At 48.2% G+C, this 19,068-nt stretch overlaps 1 protein-coding gene across 5 annotated transcripts in view; it reads left to right on the top strand.

Moving 5' to 3' along the window:
* The window catches only part of OPCML (opioid binding protein/cell adhesion molecule-like), a 1,134,565-nt gene that overhangs the window by 1,110,286 nt on the left and 5,211 nt on the right, over nt 1–19,068 (top strand). For 4 of the 5 annotated variants that reach the window (XM_012644281.1, XM_012644283.1, XM_012644284.1 and 1 more), the window contains 3 exons: nt 7,749–7,886; nt 8,306–8,426; nt 8,896–9,047. In XM_012644281.1, the coding sequence (XP_012499735.1) occupies nt 7,749–7,886; nt 8,306–8,426; nt 8,896–9,047 (411 nt within the window). The remainder of the gene's footprint in view (nt 1–7,748; nt 7,887–8,305; nt 8,427–8,895; nt 9,048–19,068) is intronic. The other variant, XM_012644282.1, reaches the window with a different exon arrangement.

Raw genomic sequence — 19,068 nt, 5'->3', positions numbered from 1 at the left:
TGGCAAAGAGCTCAGGAGCCCAACATGGCTACCTTTTGAGACAGTCATACTGGATGCTCGCCTGAGACATTCGCTCCTTGTGTCATCCTCAGCTACCCCCAGCCAGAAAACAGGGAACTTGCACAGCTTCCTTCGCCCTCCCCCGTGCCTAGAGGGAAGGACTTAGGAAGCTGACCCCCACCTGGGAATTCCTCTGAGCCCCCAGCTGCGGCGACCATTATTAATGTACTCCTTTCCCCACGGCAAGCCAGGTAACTTTCACAGTAACACGTTGATCTTGTCATTTGCCAGCTTACTGTCAGCCCTAGGGAGGGCAGCCAGCATGGCAGGACTGGATGGGGCAAAGCGCCCCTCCCCCAGAGAAGGTCCTGGTGACCACAGCCTGAGAAGGGTTGTTGGAGCCCAAGACAAAGAGCTTCTGTCACTGCCAGCAAGTGAGACATTGACCAGGGGCTCAGTCTCCAAACCAAAATGACTTTAGCACAATTCAATTGCTTGTATTAATTAAGGGAAAATTAAACAGTGGGTTTATCGCGCTTTTCATTAACTCTAACGCAGTGAAAGGAACAAATCTGGGAGCTGAGAGCAGGCAAGGATGCAGTGTACGCAATGCACTGCTGTCCACACTCCTTGGCTTGATTAAGGAGGGGCAGCCCCAAGCTGCTTGTCGCTGGCAGGGTCCTAAAGATTGTCAAGGGGTGGGGTGGGGGGACAGGTAGTGCAGAGGGAAGACCAGCACAAAGGGACCAGATCAAATACAAGGAGAAGGAGACAGGAGTTTTGCAGGGACTCGAGTTTCTGAACCTCTAGCCGTCAGGCACAGCGTGAGCGCATACTGTGTGTTTAGCCCGTACCAGCTGTGTGGGGGTAAAAGAAGTGAAGATGTGGTTTCTGCTCAGGGTGCTTGCAGATCAGACGATGGGATGACTGCTACATGGGAAGAGGAGCAAACAGTACAAGACTCAGGCTGTGTGAGCCAAACCGTGTCCCCAGTGCTGACACCCGACCCCAGTCCCAAACTCAGGCATGTTTCTAACGTGTCTGTCCTTCGGAAGAAGGAGGTTCTTGTGTCAGGAGGTTTGTGGTGGAGAAGGATGCCAGGAGTATTGCTAGGGAGAAGGGAGAAGGCCTTCCTGGCCCTCAGGTTGCTAGGCAGCACCTTTCCTCAGCTTTCACCTGGTCCCCTGTCTCCCCCACGGGAGGTGGGGCGACTAATGTACTTGGTAAGGTGATTGCTGGGGCACCCCTGGGCCTAGGTGGGCAGAGAAAAAGCTGTCATCTAGGATGAGGGCAGCACTCCGGAGTCTCCGCCCGCTTCCTGAGCCGCCTCTGCCAGGGGCAGGGTCTGCCTACCCTGGGCTCTGCATTCCAATGCAGCTCCTACCCCCCGGCCCAGCCTTGGAGTGTGTGACAGCATACCCAAGTCGGGTGTGCCCCCTGCGCCAGCCCCGCTGTCTTCAGCTCACAGGGAGAAAGGCGAGAACTCCTGTCCGCCAGGCTGCAGTTCAGCTTGACAGCGGTAAAGCGAACTCTTTGGTCTGCTCATGGCTCCTTTTTTCGATGATGTTCTATTGGTCACAATCCTGGAGACAGAGAAGGATGAGTGGCAGGGTGGCCCCCCGCCCCTGAAAATCTGACAGCCTCTGCCTTGCCTTGCACACCTGGAGGGCAAGAAGCAGTGTGTGCCTGTGTTGGGGGAGGGGGTGTTCAGACAGCACTAGCTCCCGCCCGTGGCCTTATCTCACTCCAGAAGTCGGTGACAGGATGTCCAGCAAACGTACAACATGCCGGCCAGTCCACATGTTCATAGCATGGTGCGCTCCTTACAGGGGGAGAATCCTTGCTTCTTGACAGCTGAGTTGCTACCTAGCTTTGGTGAGGGGACTAACGGTTTTCTTCTAAGCCGGATCAAAAAGCCCTAACGGGCCAGAAGCAGGCACACGATCACCCGGGCGTTTGTGTCCACTTCCCAAATTCAGTATTGACGGAGATCTCTGCAGCGGTCCCCTTGCTGGGCAGCAGGAGACTCCTTTTCTTGTTTTCTCCAGAACCCCACCACCTGGGCCAAACGGACCCTGGGCGCCCACGCTCTGCCCTCTCCCCAGGGCCCGTTTCCCCTCATGCCTTCTTGCTCTTCGGAGCTGTCCTTCCCCTTCACCTTTTCCTCTCCGGCCGAAGCCTCCCGAAACCCCATCCCCTCCACGCTGCTCTCACCTCCTCTGCAGCACAGCCAGGGGCGTGCTCCTCGTGTGTCACGCCTGCCGGGTCCCTGGCAAACGCTGCCGCAGGTGCGACGTCCAGCCTCACAGAGCGGCTTCTGTAGGTAGAGCCGCAGCCTCACTTAGGAGGTGACTTTTAATCATTTCAAACGAAGAAGCCAGACAGGGATTGCCTCAATCTGAGGATGATTGTTTTTTTTTTTTTTTTTTTCCTTTAAATGATGCAAATAGTCCAGCAGAGGGACAGGCTGTCTTCCAATACTGTCCCTGGGGATATTCACAGAGAAGAGAAGGTATCCTGTCAGGATTGTCTATAATCCAAAAAAGGGGAAGACTGAAATCTTTGACCGCTTGTGGTGCTTCCAACTTTGTAACTCTAAGCAGTTGGCTGAGGACGTAGTATGGAAACCGGATGCAAGACGATGGCCAAGACAAGCTGGCCCGGAAGGACGGGGCATAACGGGAGACAGAAAGGAGAAGTAGGCCAGGACGCCTCCAGATCGTGCCCCGGATTTCCTGTTTGGTCTCTTCATCCCCAAATGCTTAGGATGCTTCCAGCCACAATCAATCTTGCTGACCCACTCTACCCTACCTGAGGGATCTAGAAATGACTAAAAACTGAAACATTGAGCCCAAGATGTAGAAAATTATAAACTGCTTTGCGCGCTGTGCTCGTGAGATTGCAGCCACTGACGGTGAAGGGTCTTGTGGCGTCCTGTCTCCCCTCCCTGCACCCCTCCCCCACCACAGCGTGCGACACGACACCTGGCTCCTGCTGGTGTGAGCTCAGTCACTGCAGGTGACAGGGGCAGCAGGCCAGGCAGGGACCCTTCTCCCGCCGAGTCAGTTCCGTCTATTCCTGTTTCCCAGATGGAGCAAGCTCTGCTGGTGATGTCAAATGTTCTTTGTGCCCCCTGGCTGTGCTATGTCAGAACGTGCATCCCTAGGGAAGAAACCCCTGTGCCCACAGAACCGCGAAGCTTGCCCACCCTATCCCCGTGCATCCTGCCTCCGAGGGGACGACCTCCTGCGTTCCCTGATGCACGGCCCCATTTCTATCCTTGCAGATCTTACTCTCGCTAATATGGCAACTAGAACTTAGTTTCTTTGAAGTCCTTCCTAATGGGAAGAAATATCCCCTGTTTTTTATGTATTTCTGCCAGTGATTCAGAATCTACTTTCTGCTGCTTACAATGGTGTCACCTTGGGAAGCCCGAATGCTTAGGGCAGGTTCCTCATGCCCGGGTTACGGGCTCACTGCCGGCATCTCACTATAAAGCAAAACTGTTGAGAAGACTTGAGATTTCTGTTTTCAGAACTTTTGACAGAGAAAATAATATAGTCTTGTATCCTTTTAAAAAGATTTCTTTTGAATGTGTCTTCAGGATCTTTCCAGTGGTTCCCAGGCTTCTATGCCTGCCCCACCTCTGTCTTCTCTTCCTCCCTGCAGTGCATGCCTCTTCCCTCCTCCTCCTCTCCTGGCCTCCCCACCAGTTTCCTCCCTTCTAATGCCACAGTGAACAGTCTGGCTTACCGGCAGCCAGCAGAGAGCATTAAAACACTGGTTGCCTCTGCTGCTTTCTCTGCAGCATGGAGCTGGAATTTTCCACTGCAGCCAGAATGGGAGAGGGCAGGGAAGGCACTCACCCTTGCAGCCTCCTAGGTCTCAGGCACTTAGCAACCTAGATCTGTTCTGCTTTAAAAATCTCACCTAGCATTCAAAGCAGTTAAGAAAACAGCATCTAAATCACCTTCACAGAGCCTGAGAGGGAGAGGAGTTTCAACATCCTCCTCCCATTCTTTCAGCAAAGAAACATGTGTTTGGGGAGGATGCACATTTTGTCATAAGATCAGAAGGAGTTGATGGGAAAGGAAGCTTCAAGGTCCTGATTCTCAGCCTCGAAGCACCCTACCGAGCCCTAAGCTCCAAAAATGGTGTGTCTTTAGGAATGCAGGCTTCCCAGGGCTGTCAGCCCAAGGGGCACTCGTATGTCATCTTACCCAGCTGACCACTTCGTAGACCTGGACGGTTACAAGCAGTGAGTAAGGGCGAGCCCACGAGCACCCTCCTGTACCCAAGTGCAGGACCTTGTGGCTTCACTGCTCAGAGTGTTGGCCCCAACCCAGCCACGGAGGTGGCACCTGGGCACATGCCAGAAATGCAGACCCCCGCCCCAGTCCAGACCTCCTGAATCAAAATCTATGTTTTGAAAAGAAAAAAGTTCCCTGAGGAATTTATATGCAAATTAAAATCTGGGAAGCACTTACTTTATGGTACAAACTTGACAAAATTCATTTTCTCACTTAATGAGGTAGTATTATCATAACGATCCCCATTTAACACGAAACACACTTTTTCTTTCTTCCTTTTTTGCTGTCACATAACTGTCCCATAAAAACAGCATTACAGATAGTGAAAAGAAATCCCTGCCTTCCAGAGAGGGGCTGGTTGTCTGGTAATTCCTCAGGAAAGGTCCAGATCAGTTCTCCTCCTGCAAGTGCACACAGGCCTGCTTTGAAGCCACCTCCTCCCTGTGTCAGGTGGTGTTTGTGGATGCCGCCTTCTCGGGGGCTCTCGGGACACCTGGCTGGTGTCCACCACGCAGCATCGGCGTAACCAGGGTGTCTCTCGTTCTCTCCCAGGAAGGGGGAGCGGTGACCCCGCCTGGAACTCCTGCCAGGCCCTCTGCAGGTTGCTTACACGTCTGGTGAAGTGCGGTGCGGTTTCATGACTTGCGGCCAATCCTCTGCCGTACATTTTGAAAAAAGAATGCAGTCACAGCAGTAGGAAGCCGGGCTTCCCATCCTGCCATGTTTATTCTCTGATGTATTTGATTTTGTTTTTGTGTACTCCTTAAAAATGCTTACATTGGTCAACTGGTATTTTTTATTTGTTAGATTTCCTAAAATACATAATCTCAGAATCCCCTTCATCTATGATGCTGTGTGAGTCTAAGAGAAACAAAGAGAACAATGAGAAGATGTTTGCATTCTTCTAATGAACCTTGGGGCATCAGGATATGAACTAACCTGGGTAATTTTATGTCTGCTGGGGTAGAGAGCTCTAACCCAGCAATGCCACCCTGAAGCCCCTGTACACGTGGCCCCGTCCCAGGCCCCAGGAGGCCCATGCTCTGGAGTGTCTTCCTGGAAATATTCTAAGCTCCCCTGTGATGCCCACATCCATCTGGGGCCGGCAGTACCATTCAGGAGAGGCACTCAGATCCTAGGCTGGGAGTGTGGAGGCCGTCGTCCCATTTCTCCCCTTCAGGAGCTCTCCCATGCTGCACCCGTCACTTACTCCTTGGCTAGATGTCCCAGTGACTCAACCTCACACCTATGAATTAGTCCTGGGGCCCTGTCACCAGGCCCGGGTTCAGGAAGGCAGCCTGGCACACGGATTTCTCCCATTGGCCAGCGCAATATTTCTTGCATGGAATTGCATGAGATTGGGCTACTAGCATGGTGCTGGTTTGAGGTGACTTATCTCCATAGATAGGTTGGTAGCCAGCATCCAGGCACTGAGGGCACATCCTGGGTGGGCATGACCTGGGCTAGAGATGGAGGCAGGGAAGATAGTGAGGTCCAGAGTGCAAACAGTCTGGGGAAATGGGCAGGGTGGGGTGGAAGCTCCCAGAGCTGGGACTTGGAGCAAGTCAGGGTACCAAGGCATCTTCCCAACTAGCCTCCACCCACCAGCCCTCCCCCACAGACCTCCCTGCTCCACACCTGCGGTGGACCCAGGCTGGGTTGAATGAGCACCCATTGGATCAGAATATGCTTCCAAAGGGTTGTGAGGAAAATCATAATTTTTATTGTTCTGAAAACTAATTTGGCCCTAATTCTTAGAGCACAAAAAATATATCAGGCTGAAGGCCTATAAGAAACACAGATGGGCCAGGTATGATGGCTCACACCTATAATCCTAGAAATTGGAAGGCTGAGGTGGTTCCTGCTTAAGCCCAGGAACTTGAAGCTGCAGTGAGCTATGATCATGCCACTGTACTCCAGCCTTGGTGACAGAGAGAGATCTTGTCTCAGAAAAAAAAAAGAAAGAAAAGAAGAAATGCAGATGGCTATGCCTTTTCCTTGGCCTTCATCTTGGTTTTCATGGGAGCCTAGTGTTTTGAAAATTCAGAACATTTGTGTTTGAAGAAAGAGGGTCTGTTCTGTTTGCACTGAAGCACAGGAAGTGGGATACAGCCATAGTCCTCAACTTTTTTGGTTTCATAGAAGACAAGTTTTCTGTGGACCAGAGGGTGGGTTGGGGGGGATGGTTTGGGGATGGTTCAAGTGCATTACATTTATTGTGCAGACCTCTCTGCTGATGATAATCTGTATTTGCAGCCATTCCCCAGCACTAGCATCACTACCTCAGCTCCACCTCAGATCATTAGGCATTAGATTCTCATAAGGAGTGTGCAGCCTAGATCCCTCGCATGTGCAGTTTACAGTAGGATTTGTGCTCCTGTGAGAATCTGTTGGCACGGCTGATCTTACAGGAGGCGGAGCTCAGGTGGTGATGCGAGAGATGGGGGGCAGCTGTAAATACAGATGAAGCTTCACCCTCACTCGCCTGCCACTCCCCTCCTGCTGTATGGCATGGTTCCTAACAGGCCACAAGCCGGTATTGGTCCATGGCCTGAGGGTTGGGCACTGCAGGGATACAGGTTAAGGTAGAGGGACCAGATTGTTGCAACAGCAAGGACTGGTGGCTTGAAAACAATGCAGATTTTGAAGGCCCAGAATATTTTGCACCACGAATTTCAAGTTTCATAAGTACCTAAGAGTGGATCCACCAGGGTTCTCCACAAAGTCAGGTATTAAATCCGTGAGGCTGTTCTAGTAACTGCAGATCCAGCCTTTGGGGCTATGACTTTTATTTTATGTTGGCAAATATTTACTGAGCACCTGTTAAGTCACAGTGATGAGGTTCTCCCTCATTCCGTCATTGTCCTCCCCATCTTCTCCAACACAGGTGGACATCGAACCAGCTGCTTTGCATTTATTTATATTAAAATATAAAGTGTTTACTTATTGTGCTGCAAGTAGTTAGTATTTGTATTCTGTATATGAAGGCATTTCTACATAGTGAAAAATTAAGATGATGTAAATAGTAACATACACTAAAGTTATTTTATATTTTATTATATTATTGACCATGAAATATCAAAATTTAGTAATATCAGAGTAAAATATCAAAGTTTAGTAATGTGCTGGGGTATTTACAATGTACTTAGTTAATCCTCATGATAATCATATCAGAATAATAATGATATCTCTTTCTTATCAAATGATCTACAAAAGTCAAAGCGATGAGGCCGAAAATACATGATCCAAGACTCGAGCAGAGAGTTTCTTCCTTCAGTTGCCGTACTTCTCGGCCAACATGGTGCCCTTCGACTTGCTGTTCAAACCCCATTATTACGGCTTTCCCTAGTCCTCATCCTAAATCTCTAGACGTGAACATGGTTCTCTTCCTGGTTTCACGGTTTCTTGATTGTTTCCTCTCTGTTTCTTTTTCCCCAGAAGGCCAGGGCTTTGTAAGTGAGGATGAGTATCTGGAAATCTCCGACATCAAGCGTGACCAGTCCGGGGAGTACGAATGCAGCGCCTTGAACGACGTGGCCGCCCCTGACGTGCGGAAAGTGAAAGTCACTGTAAACTGTGAGTTGCCCCTCGGCCAGGGAGCTCCAGGGGAGAAGCGGGTGTGGGGATTAAGGGGACAAGCTGGTGACTGCGATGCCATTTTCGGAAAGGCCCAAGTTGCTGCCAACAGGAAGACACTTTGTCAGATTGCTTTGCCCCATCATTGCCTCCAGCGGCTTTGTCCTCAGAGTCTTCCTGTGACTGTCAGAGCTTTTGGTGAGTGGAAAGAATTGTTAACTTAGAATTGCTTTGAAGGCCTGAAGAAGATGTTGGGGTAAATGCAGTATCTTTAGGCAGTTTATTTTCCTAAAAATAAAATAAATGGTTATTTTCCGGGGACAGAGGGTTGTCACAAGAAATCCATTTACACAGTAAATGGCTGGATATGTCCTTCATCTCTTTCATGGGATCACCCTACATGCTGGACTTTTCCACAGATCCTCCCTATATATCAAAAGCCAAGAACACCGGCGTTTCTGTGGGTCAGAAGGGCACCCTGAGCTGTGAAGCCTCTGCCGTCCCCATGGCTGAATTCCAGTGGTTTAAGGAAGATACCAGGTACCTTGAAAATGGGACTTAGGCAGCTCTGAAGGATCATTCCCCACAGGGAAGGAGGAGGATGAAGTAAAAGAGAAAGATATGGCAAAACAAACACACACTGCAGCCTCCTTTGTAACAGAATGTCCTTGTAGAACCAGAAAAAAAACGGAGGAAGCTGAGAACTGGACAAAATGGACTGACCTTTGTCAGAATCCGAGATTAGCTGTAGCCATGTCTGTCTTTGATGACTGGAAGCAGCGAGTTTAGTCCACTGGGCATGGTCGTTCTGCCCTTCTTCCTCCTGAGGGAGGCTGTGGTACTTAGGATTGGAGTTAGAGGGACTGGGTTAGTTAGAAAAGAGGGTTTCATGAGGAGGAGGGCCTTCCTATAGGGTTACTCTGTGCTGCCTTTAGGTCTTCCCAGTGCCTTCTGCCCGCGGTTTCAGTGAGAGTACAGAGCCAGACCTGTGGTGCCTTCTCTGTTGCAGGTTAGCCACCGGCCTGGACGGACTGCGGATTGAGAGTAAAGGCCACATGTCCACTCTGACTTTCTTCAATGTTTCAGAAAAGGATTATGGGAACTATACTTGTGTGGCCACAAACAAGCTTGGGAACACCAATGCCAGCATCACATTGTATGGTGAGTGCAGGACGCCTGGATGCAGTGGGCTCCGTCACCTGCGGGAGCTGGCGGGACCCTGGAGGGAGGAAGGTACAAACTGCCTGGCCTATGTCCATCCATCCTGCTCAACCCACCACCCTTAGATAAGAAGTACTTCTCTCTGGCACTCCCCTGGCATGCGATGCAGTGCTGTTTACTAGGTAATTAATATCTCCTGGTCTTTGAAAGGCAAGGTTTGCCCTTACAAAAGGATTAGCCAGTTTCTGAACCAAGTTGAATGGGGGTTGCATAAGGAAGATAGACTAGAGTTCTATGGGGACAAATGAGATATAATTTTAACACGCCTTCTATGGTAAGAATCTATGATTCTAGGGGCTATATTTTTAGTTTTAAGCCAATTCAACTGCTGCCAGCATGATTCTCATGTGGATCACATGTCACGTTCTCATTCATTGGAAAAATGGAGTAGCAGTGTGAGACCTCATCAGATGATTGTTCTATCCACAACGAGAGCATGAAACCTCTCAGAAGGTCTTTCCCTCCTGTATGGGTGGAGAAGTCCCAGGGGCCATGGTTGGCTCCTTAGAAGCCCTGACGTTTCCCTCACTTCAGCTTCCCACACTGCTACGTATGTCCTTGTGCAACATGTCACACCAGGGGCCGGGGCCAGCTCGTTGTGATATTTTATGTGTGTGTGTGTTTGTTTATTTGCTGAGGTCTAGTTGGAGGGAAGCATCTGATGAGTAGGATGAAGAGGTATCCCCTTTTCCATGTGCACCTCAGACCCTGAACAAGCTTCAGCATTGACATGAACTAAACTTTGTCCACAAACCATCTGAAATGTGTGATCTATGTCTTTTGTTTCCTCTCTGCATTGTGTGTGCATTGTGCTGTGTGTGTCTTAGAAATAAGCCCCTCATCAGCAGTGGCAGGTGGGTACAGCATGTTCCTTCCTTCCTCTGCCTGCCTGAATGCCTGTGCTTTTGAATTTCAGCCTACTTCAAAGATAGGCTTGCCTGCTTCACCTCCCTGATTTATTTCTCTATAGTGGACAGACTTCAAGGGGCTTGGTTTGCACAGTTTAGGTAGCAAGCATGTAGAATATGATGGCTTTCATATGCACACTTATGGAATATCATTGTAGGTTTCAGGGGAAGGAGCCTTTGCCCCCAAAACAATAAACTTCTACTTGGTTGCCTTTAAAAAGGATGAGCATTCTGCTATTTCCGCACGCGGCAATACCAAGAGCAACCCGGCCCAGAGATCAAATGGATTATTAGATGACTGTCTCCGTGGAGAAGTCACCCTAGTATGAATGTTTTATTCTTTTAGCCCAAGGCAAAGAGGGCTAATGATTAGTTCTAAAATTTTATTTTAAGATAGAAGTATTGGGGGTCATTATTCATTATGGTCATATCTACTATTTACCAAATGTTTACTGGTTTCTAGGCATCATGTCATGCTTTACAAGACAGGTTATTAACCCCATTTTATAGGTAAGTAGAAGGAGGACCAAAGAGCTTGAATAACACTGAAGTCCATATAGCTAATAAATAGACACACACACACACACACACACACACACACACACACACACACACTTGCTCATGCATTTAGATGAGGCAGCAGCTTGTGCTCAGCTCTGCTTCCAGAGGCGGAAGACACCGAGCCCCACTGTTCTAAGACGTCAATCTCAGTCACATGCAAAGTGATGACATTTGAATTTTCTAGACCAGGAATCGGCTCTGCAACTGTCACTTTTCATAACTCCTGACCCAGGACACTCACAGACAGATAGCCCTGCCCACATCTTGATGCCTGGCCTGGGAACACCCATCCCTTGGTTGATAAAACTGGGAGGAAAGGGTGGGACAAGGTGCCACCCTGCCACTGACCTGCCATTACCTCTTGCTAAGTGGGGTTGCCAGTGCAGGGAATATGGCCAATAGAAGGGCTGAGGACTGGCAACCGCATGACCCTTCTTGTTCTTGTCTGCCAATAACTAAGGAAAGAAGTATGTCATGGCAGATAATGACAGCAGTGTATACCAAGACTGCTCAGGTTTCTATCATAAAATACCACAGATCGAATTACTCAAACAACAGACATTTATTATCTTGCAGTTCTGAAGTCTGGTAGTCCAATATCCAGGTTTTAGCCAATTCAGTTCTGGTGAGGGCCTGCTTCCTGGCTTATGGATAGCTGCTGTGTTTCTAACATGGCCTTTCTCCTGAGTGCTCATGGGGAGAAAGAAAGAGAGAGAGGGAGTCTGGCATCTCTTTTGGTAAAGACACTAATTATATTGGCTCGGGGCCCTACCCTTATGACCTCATTTAACCTTACTTATCTCCTTATAGTTTCCACCTGCAGATACAGCCATATCAGGGGTTAGGGCTTCAACATAGAGTTTGGTAGGGGGGAAGCAACTGAGCCCATAGCAAAGACATAGATTCACATCCCAATTCAACCACATGTCAGTCACTTAAACTTGCTGAGCTTCCTTTCCTCCTATATGCTATTGCGATATTAACACCTGCCTTGAAAAGCTGTTGACAGGATTGATTAAGGTCATCCGTGTAAATAGTCCCATAAATGCTACATTCAGACGTGTGACTTTGACAACAAAGGCTGCAGGCCTCAATGTACTTGGCTGAATGGGATGACATTTCCCGGCCTAACACAAGAGTGTCATGAATTATCAATAAGATGGTCATCAAAGTGGTATGACTTGTGTACACGCCAGGTACTCTGATGCCTACTGGCACCTGCCAGCACTTGTTGTGACATGGGCCATCCCATCCCTCTTCCCTGCACATGCCCGCTAGAGGCAGGCTCCACTGAACTGCCTTCCTTTCCTGCAACATGCCCTGTGTCCGTTACCACAGCGCCCGCCCATCCCAATGAGTCTCACCTCACCCAGTTAGCGTCCACTTGCCTTTCAGCATCCCTTCCTGCAGCAAACCTTTCCTGACCTCTCTGAGCAGATCAGCTCACCCACTATGCGTCCTCTCACACCTCGCTTCTGGCTGCCGCACTCGCGCAGTGCACCGATGAGCATTCGTTTAGCAAATACGCATTCAGGACCTGTTATGAGCCAGGCACTGTCCTAAGTGATAAGGAGACAGCAGTGGCTCAACAGATAGACTCCTTGCTTCTATAGACTTTACTTTCTCGTGGCAATTTTGCTTTCATTCGATTTATTTAGTTTGCTTCATAAGAGTGTTTCTTCCTCTTTAGACGGTGAGCTCCATGAATGTAGGGACCATGTCTTGTTTGACGGCTAGGACTCAATGAAGGAGTCCACATTCAGCAGCTGGCCAGCAAAACTTTGGTGAATGAACGAATGCAGGAATACATGTGGAGATGGAAGGTTATATTGGTGATACCCGAATTCAGCCACCAGGACTTGAAACGTGAGGGAATAGAGCAAGGGATATTGTGTCTCAGAGGGTCCTGGAGGCCAGGCTATGCTGCTTTCTGGCTGAATGGCTTTTAGAAAGTCAATCTCAGTGGTATTTGTCTTTTGTTTTTAATCAGTTGAAGGCATTCTAATAAGATGTTTTCTTGGTACCCACGAAGCCCACTTCTATGATACTATGAGTGGCACTAGCTTCGGCCCAAGGTCAGAGTGCTAGTGTCCAGTGACCTGCCCTTTCTGCTGGCCACGAATGCTCTTCCTAGTGCCCAATGCCCCCTTAATTATGGCTAATGATTACCAACCACTTGCTGCATATGGGGCCACTAGGCTAAGTGCTTTACGCGTTTTATCTCCCCTAGTGACTCTATGGAGTAAGCACTATATTTATCCCAATTTTATACATAGGAAATTGAGAAGTTAGCTCAAATCACACTGGCTTATATCAATCAGTGCTTGAGCTGGAATTTGAACCTATGTACTCCAGTTCCAGTGCCTGAGTGCTTTACTCCGATTTCAGTCCAACTCATAATGGTTGGCAAACTATTGTGGATATTGTGGACGACCTTCTGAATAAAGCCTCCTATCAACAGTTGGGCTGCTTGAACCCATTTCCCATGCCAATGTCCCCATTCTAGCTATCTACCTCCAAGTTCATTCTTTTAAAGGACCATTTTTTTTTTACATCTCCAATCCCCAGACTCATACTTTCCAAACACACACACCCCATCTGGGGGGTGTGTGTTTGTGCTTATGCTCACGGATTGTCAGTCTGTTTTTAGAGAATCCCCTTTGACTCTGCCCCTGTGACCCTTCACAGCCTGCCTCTCTCTCACACATACCTCTTTGGAATATTTCCACGCCTACATGCAAAGAACAAAGGAAAATGGGATAAAAGCAATTTCAAAAGAATACAGAAAACAAAGACCATAGAGACAATGGGTTGGTGAATGGGTTGGGACAGGAAATGATTAGGAGACATGTGAGAGACAGCATGGTGGGTGGGTGGTCTTCAAAGATGAACCGGTGGTTGGCATCGATGGGAAAAGCTTCTTCCTCGTCACACTAGTTGCCTTCCCCTCCAAGAGCCACAAAGACAGGGTGGGCACTTGGGCAGAGCTCCAACTCCAAGCAGCATGTTAGACCACACACTTTCCCCAGCACCAGGCGATTGCAGCAGCAGGAGGTGGAGCAGAGCCCAACACCCGCAGCTCCGAACACAGACAAAGCCATGACGCTGCGTGCTGCTTGGTTGTAAGAGTTTATTTAAAGCGAATTGCATAATTTTGTTTTAAAAATATAAATAATAGAAGTGCAAATGACATAGAAATAAAGTATTCATCAAAATATGGGGGGCGGGGGGAAGGAAATAAAAGTCCAGAACGAGAGGAACACATAGCTTACCTCCAGCTTTCCAACTCTCCGTTCTGAATTTGAGAAACAATAAGAAAACAGGATGAGGGACAGATCTCCAGAAGCAATCATCTGTAACCTTGGACATGGTGGCAAGCGCCCTGCACTGTTGGAAAGCAGCTTGCTCCAAGTGTCCCTTAGCTTTATTGAGTAGATGCGGCCATTTGAAGCCCACCTGGAGTCCTGGCGCCTTGAAGCCTTGCCAGGCCTGCGTGCAGCGGCAGGTGGCCGGGGCTCAGCTTGCTGGCTGCAGCTCTGTCCCTGGAGGACGTCATTTGCTTTCGTTCAACTTGCCAACCCACGTTGCCTCCTCTGGGCCTTGAGCAAGAGACCCATCCCCCTGTCCCTAGCGTGCAGAGAGGGAAGATTCTGGACTTGATTACACCCTGTGCTGCAGAGAGCGCGATGCGCTTAATGAGGCGTATAAACGCCTGGATTACTGGAACTGGCGGGGAAAGGGCCAAGAGAAGGCAAACAAAGCCAAAAAGGAGGGGGTGTGCTACGGAGAGAGAAACAGATTTCTCACATTTTATCTGTGAAATTGGAGCAACACAAATTAGTTACATTAAGAGTTAAGTATCAGGCATAGGGACAATTCATAGGAATCTTGTTACTGCAAATGAAAACGGTAAAATACTCCAGTTAAGGCAACATCTGGGCTCTGGGTTTTTCCTGAGGCAAAGCCTCAGCCCCCTCGGAGCAGCCACGGCTGCAGACAACCTCAGCGGCTCCTGGAAGCCATGAGGACAGAATCTGTATCTTCTTTTGCTAATGGCCATTCCTCCAGAATAAATATACCCATCAGACCGGCTCCATAAACCTGATCTCCTCCAGCCAGAGCCTGTGCCGACCCGCTGCTCTCATTCTCTGCCACCCGCGACTGGCCCCCTTGTGCCCCATCAGTGGCCGTGGGCACCGCCTGCCACGCCTGCCTTTCTGCCCCACGTCCCACAACACCTGCCTCTGCCTTCACCTGCCAATCCTTTATTAAGGTGTCCTAACAAACACACCTTTCCCCAGGGGGCTCCTGCTGGGACACGAAGAGTGGGCACAAGGAACCCAAGGATGGTCTTCAGTACGCCCTCCATGCACCATCCCAGGCCTGCTCTTCCCTTCACCCCCACACCTCTGAAAGGGACAGCCAGCATTGTCCCCACTTCCTCGAGCCCACTGATGCCTCAGCCCATTGCTATATCTCCCTCTAACACCCCTTCCTCTCAGTGCCAGGCTCCTTGCACCCCCGTTGCCCCACTTCCAGCTTCTGTGATATGCTCAGGTGGTGACTTTCTTCTTACCTTCCTATCTCAGTGCCCTTCTGGCTCCTCTGTCACCTGCCCCAGCAGTCCCCGGAGGAGTAGGTTTCCAGTAAGAGGAAAAGGGGCCCTCCGTGTCTTCGAGCATCATACGGAGCAGTATTTCTTGGCCTGCTTTAGACTTATTTAGGGTGCTTTAAAAATGCAGATTCATGAGCCATGGCCTAGTCCCATTTAATCAAAATCTCTAGGGAAGGTCCTGAGAATGTGCTTTTTAAGCAGGTTCTCCCAGGGAATCTTACGCACGCTGAAGATTGATAGCCTCTGAGCACGAGTGTGATATCTCCTCAATCTGTATCTTTAGTTCTCCCTTGAATGCTGAGCTACAAACCACATTCCCTACCTGAATATTCCACAGGAATCTCAAACTCATTCTTTCGTCCTGGGAACCTCTGCCCCTCCAGGGTACACCTTACCTTTCACCTGCGCACTCTCACTGGGATCCATCCCGACCGTCATTTGTGACCTCTTTCTCTCCCTCACCCCTTACCTCTGTGAGCCAATGAGTCTTAGCAAGCAGACCTTTCCTCTCACTGTGGCATGCATCTCACCTGCACAGTTAGGGTGTCTCTCCCTTGTCTTTGATAATCCCTCTCCAATCTGTCTGCCACAACAGGGCCAAGTGACATTTCCAAAACTCGGAATAGACCTTGTCCTTTCAGTTGTGGAAGACTTCTGCCCACCAGGACAGCATGGCATTAAGGCTGTTCTCACTGTGAGGTCAGCCTGCCCTTCTAGCTTCCCTGCCTCCAGCAGGCTGTCCCCTGTGTCCCAGATGCCTTTACACATCTGAGTCTTTGATCATGCTGTTTGAACTCCCCACCTACCCGCCCATTCATTCATCTAATCAGCAGATACTTGTTTAGTGCGTTCTTATGTGCTGGGAATTATACTAAGGACTGAGGGACAAGGAGGAACAGAGTTTCTGATCTTGCACAAACAAGTAAATAGGCAATTATAAAGAAGCTATCAGCTATTAAGTTTCAGCCACACATGGCTTTAGACCCCTAAGAATCCTTTGAGATAAATATTGTTATCATTTCCACTCACAGAAGAAGAGCCTAGCGCTCAGAGAATTTAAGTGATGTGACTGAAACCCGCCCCCGTAGGGGAGGAATCCCACCACAGACAGAAGTGGCAGTACCAGGTTTTGCACCCAGGGCTGTCTGATTTTAATCCCACGTTTCTTTCTAAGCCATGTGTACACTATCTCTTGCAGTGGCTCGAGGGTCACAGATGCAGTCTTTTTCCCTCTTCTCTGCCTGATAAAATCATACTCATCCTTCAAGGCTCTACTCAGTGGCACCCCATGTGTGGAGAATTTGTGAATCCCACTGGAGAATCAATCCTTCATCTTTTGGGCTGTCGTGCTGGCTTACCCTGAGGCTTGCATTTTGTTTGTATTTGTTTCTGCACTTAGAGGACATAACACTGTATCTTGCAATGGTTGCTGCCCAGCAAATGTGTGTGGAATTAATAACTCTATCTTCTAGTCAATGGGAGCATCAGTTATAGCCTCTACACAGTTTGAGACCCTTCACTAACCAAATAGAAACCAAATACTCAAAAGGGCTTGTAGTCCTCTCCCCTCAGGGAAGTCAAATAGCTATTTCTCTGGCTCTCCCTTTCATTCCGGCCTCTTGCATGTCCAATTCTAATTTGAAATTTAGGGCACACCCCCACGTTTCTGGCGAGGGAGGCTGTATCCGACATTACAATTCACTGTTTAGGAAGACGTTCGTCACATGATTTCTTCTTGCCAAGACATCAAAAGCTGCAGGTATTTGTCCATTTCCTGCTGATAATGTGTATGATTTTTTTTTTCAAATCCACGATGTAAATCCAGGTGGGAGGGAATGAGTCAGAGAGAAACACCATCGCTTTTGGCTGATGACAGCAGAGTAATCATTTGTATTTTCCCCAACCTGCAAAATGTCAACATATTAGAAAAAAAATATGCAGACATTTCCCATTTCATTCCTGATGAGGCTCCTTGTCGTTCACCCACACTCCACCCTCCTCTCTGAATCATTGACATCTGGCTATTAGTCTGAGCATTCAGAATTTAACGCGGAGCGTTCGCGGTGTGCTGAAGTCAGCACAGGCGTGAGACTGTGGTGCGGCATAGACCAAAGTCTTGTCCTTTCTGGTCTGTGATGAGCTGACAGATTTGAATTAACTTCTGATATTAACTTCTTAAGCTTTTGTTTTTGCGGTAAGCACAAAACAGGGAGTGTTAAAGAGAACAAAACAAAGATGGTTGCCGTGTTTGTCTCTTTCTCTACTCTTCCTAGTCGCTCTGGCTGCAAAGCCCAGTTAATCTTACTTGTAAAACAACGCAGTGCTGTGTTTTCTACTGTAATTAAAGACAATGGAGGAAAAGTTCCCTTTGAAGGGAAACGATGTGCCTTCATCAGCTGGCTCTGCTGAAAATAGGTTTATGTTTCACCAACAAGTGTAACACATACATCCTCTAATTAGATTTCCTTGCTCCTCTTTTAATCACCAAGAACATCATTATCTTTTTGGTTCCTCATTAGGAAGGTCACATAGTTCATAATCATACTTAGAAAACCTATCCAAATTTCAGAACAAAACTGTATCTTCTCAGACTTCAGATGTGTCACTGATCTCGCTGTGCTATCAACAAGTTCGACTTGCCTGTGGGTTTTTTCTTTTCTTTTCTTTTCTACTGCGGTCACCCTACCACCTGCCATTTTTAGTAGAATCAGAGCTGTGTAGTCTACTGTTGTTGAAGAACGGCCATGTTTTCATCACAATCATGGAAAGAAAAATGAGCAACACATTCCAATACCTTCATCTCTTGTAATGTACCCCACATTTTTAGGCTTCGAAATCTCTCATGAGGCAGGATCTCATCACGAAGCTTCTATACTTCCTGGGAGCTTTGTTCTGAGTTTGGATACAGTGATTGTCAACACCTGCCACTCAAGGGGGTGATGAGCCTCCCCCGAATGCAGCAGTGAGCGCTCAGTTGCAGGGTGGCTAGGCTTGACGTTTCCAGTTCTTATTTTGTAGTCACGGCTTAATTCTATTTTAAGTCCTCAACCAAATTTGCTTTTTAAAAATAGAATGTTTAGTATATTTAATTTACCAAGATAGACAGTCTCTGAAAAGTAGACTTTTTGTTCATTTGTCTGTTTATTATTTGTCTGATCCCTGTGGAGCTTCACTCCTACCCAAGAGGTCCTCCTCTGGGCAACTGTATATTTGGTGCACCAATTGGCTTCTACGCCATTTCTATAGCTTGTCTCCTGACCATCTCGGTCCCTCTCTCTCTCCTCTCTCTCTCTCTCTCCTATATTCTGAAGGCTAACTTATTTTTGTCTGTATTCTGTCCTCAAAGTGTGTTGTTGTTGTCATTATTGTCATTCAGAGTTTGTTTTGTGGCTTTGCATCCTCATTTCAGCTTTTATTTTCAAAGATGCTCAGCGCTAGGTGTGAAGGAAGCCACTCCTTTTGAGCACTTGGAAGGGTGAGGGAGGAGGGCCTGGAGGAAGGAAAAAGGCCGTAATTACCTGCTCTCACTTTCAATTTAGCCTGGAAAAATATTTAATTAAGTCTGATATTTGTTGCAGCCATTCTAGTTCAATTTAGTCATTGTTAATCATAAATAGAGAAAGATTCCTTAAACGTGGCATTTGCCCAGAGAAAGAATTGGGCTTCTAAATACACTTCCTCAGGATAACTGGCCTTCCTTAGGAAGCTTTTATTCACGGTTAGCAGCCACCTCGGGTCTTTCCAGAAGGGACTGGATCACTCGCTCACCAGCCATGGCCACGTGTGCTTTCAGCCGGTGTTTGACAGGAACTCTGAGAACCTGGGATTCCAGGGGTCTCCCTTTTCACAGTAGGGTCCTCACACAAGACACTGTTAA

This window comes from Propithecus coquereli, unplaced genomic scaffold, assembly GCF_000956105.1.
Source record: "Propithecus coquereli isolate 6110/MARCELLA unplaced genomic scaffold, Pcoq_1.0 Scaffold209, whole genome shotgun sequence".
NCBI classification, from domain to species: domain Eukaryota; kingdom Metazoa; phylum Chordata; class Mammalia; order Primates; family Indriidae; genus Propithecus; species Propithecus coquereli.
This window is presented reverse-complemented; position numbering and strand designations above follow the sequence as displayed.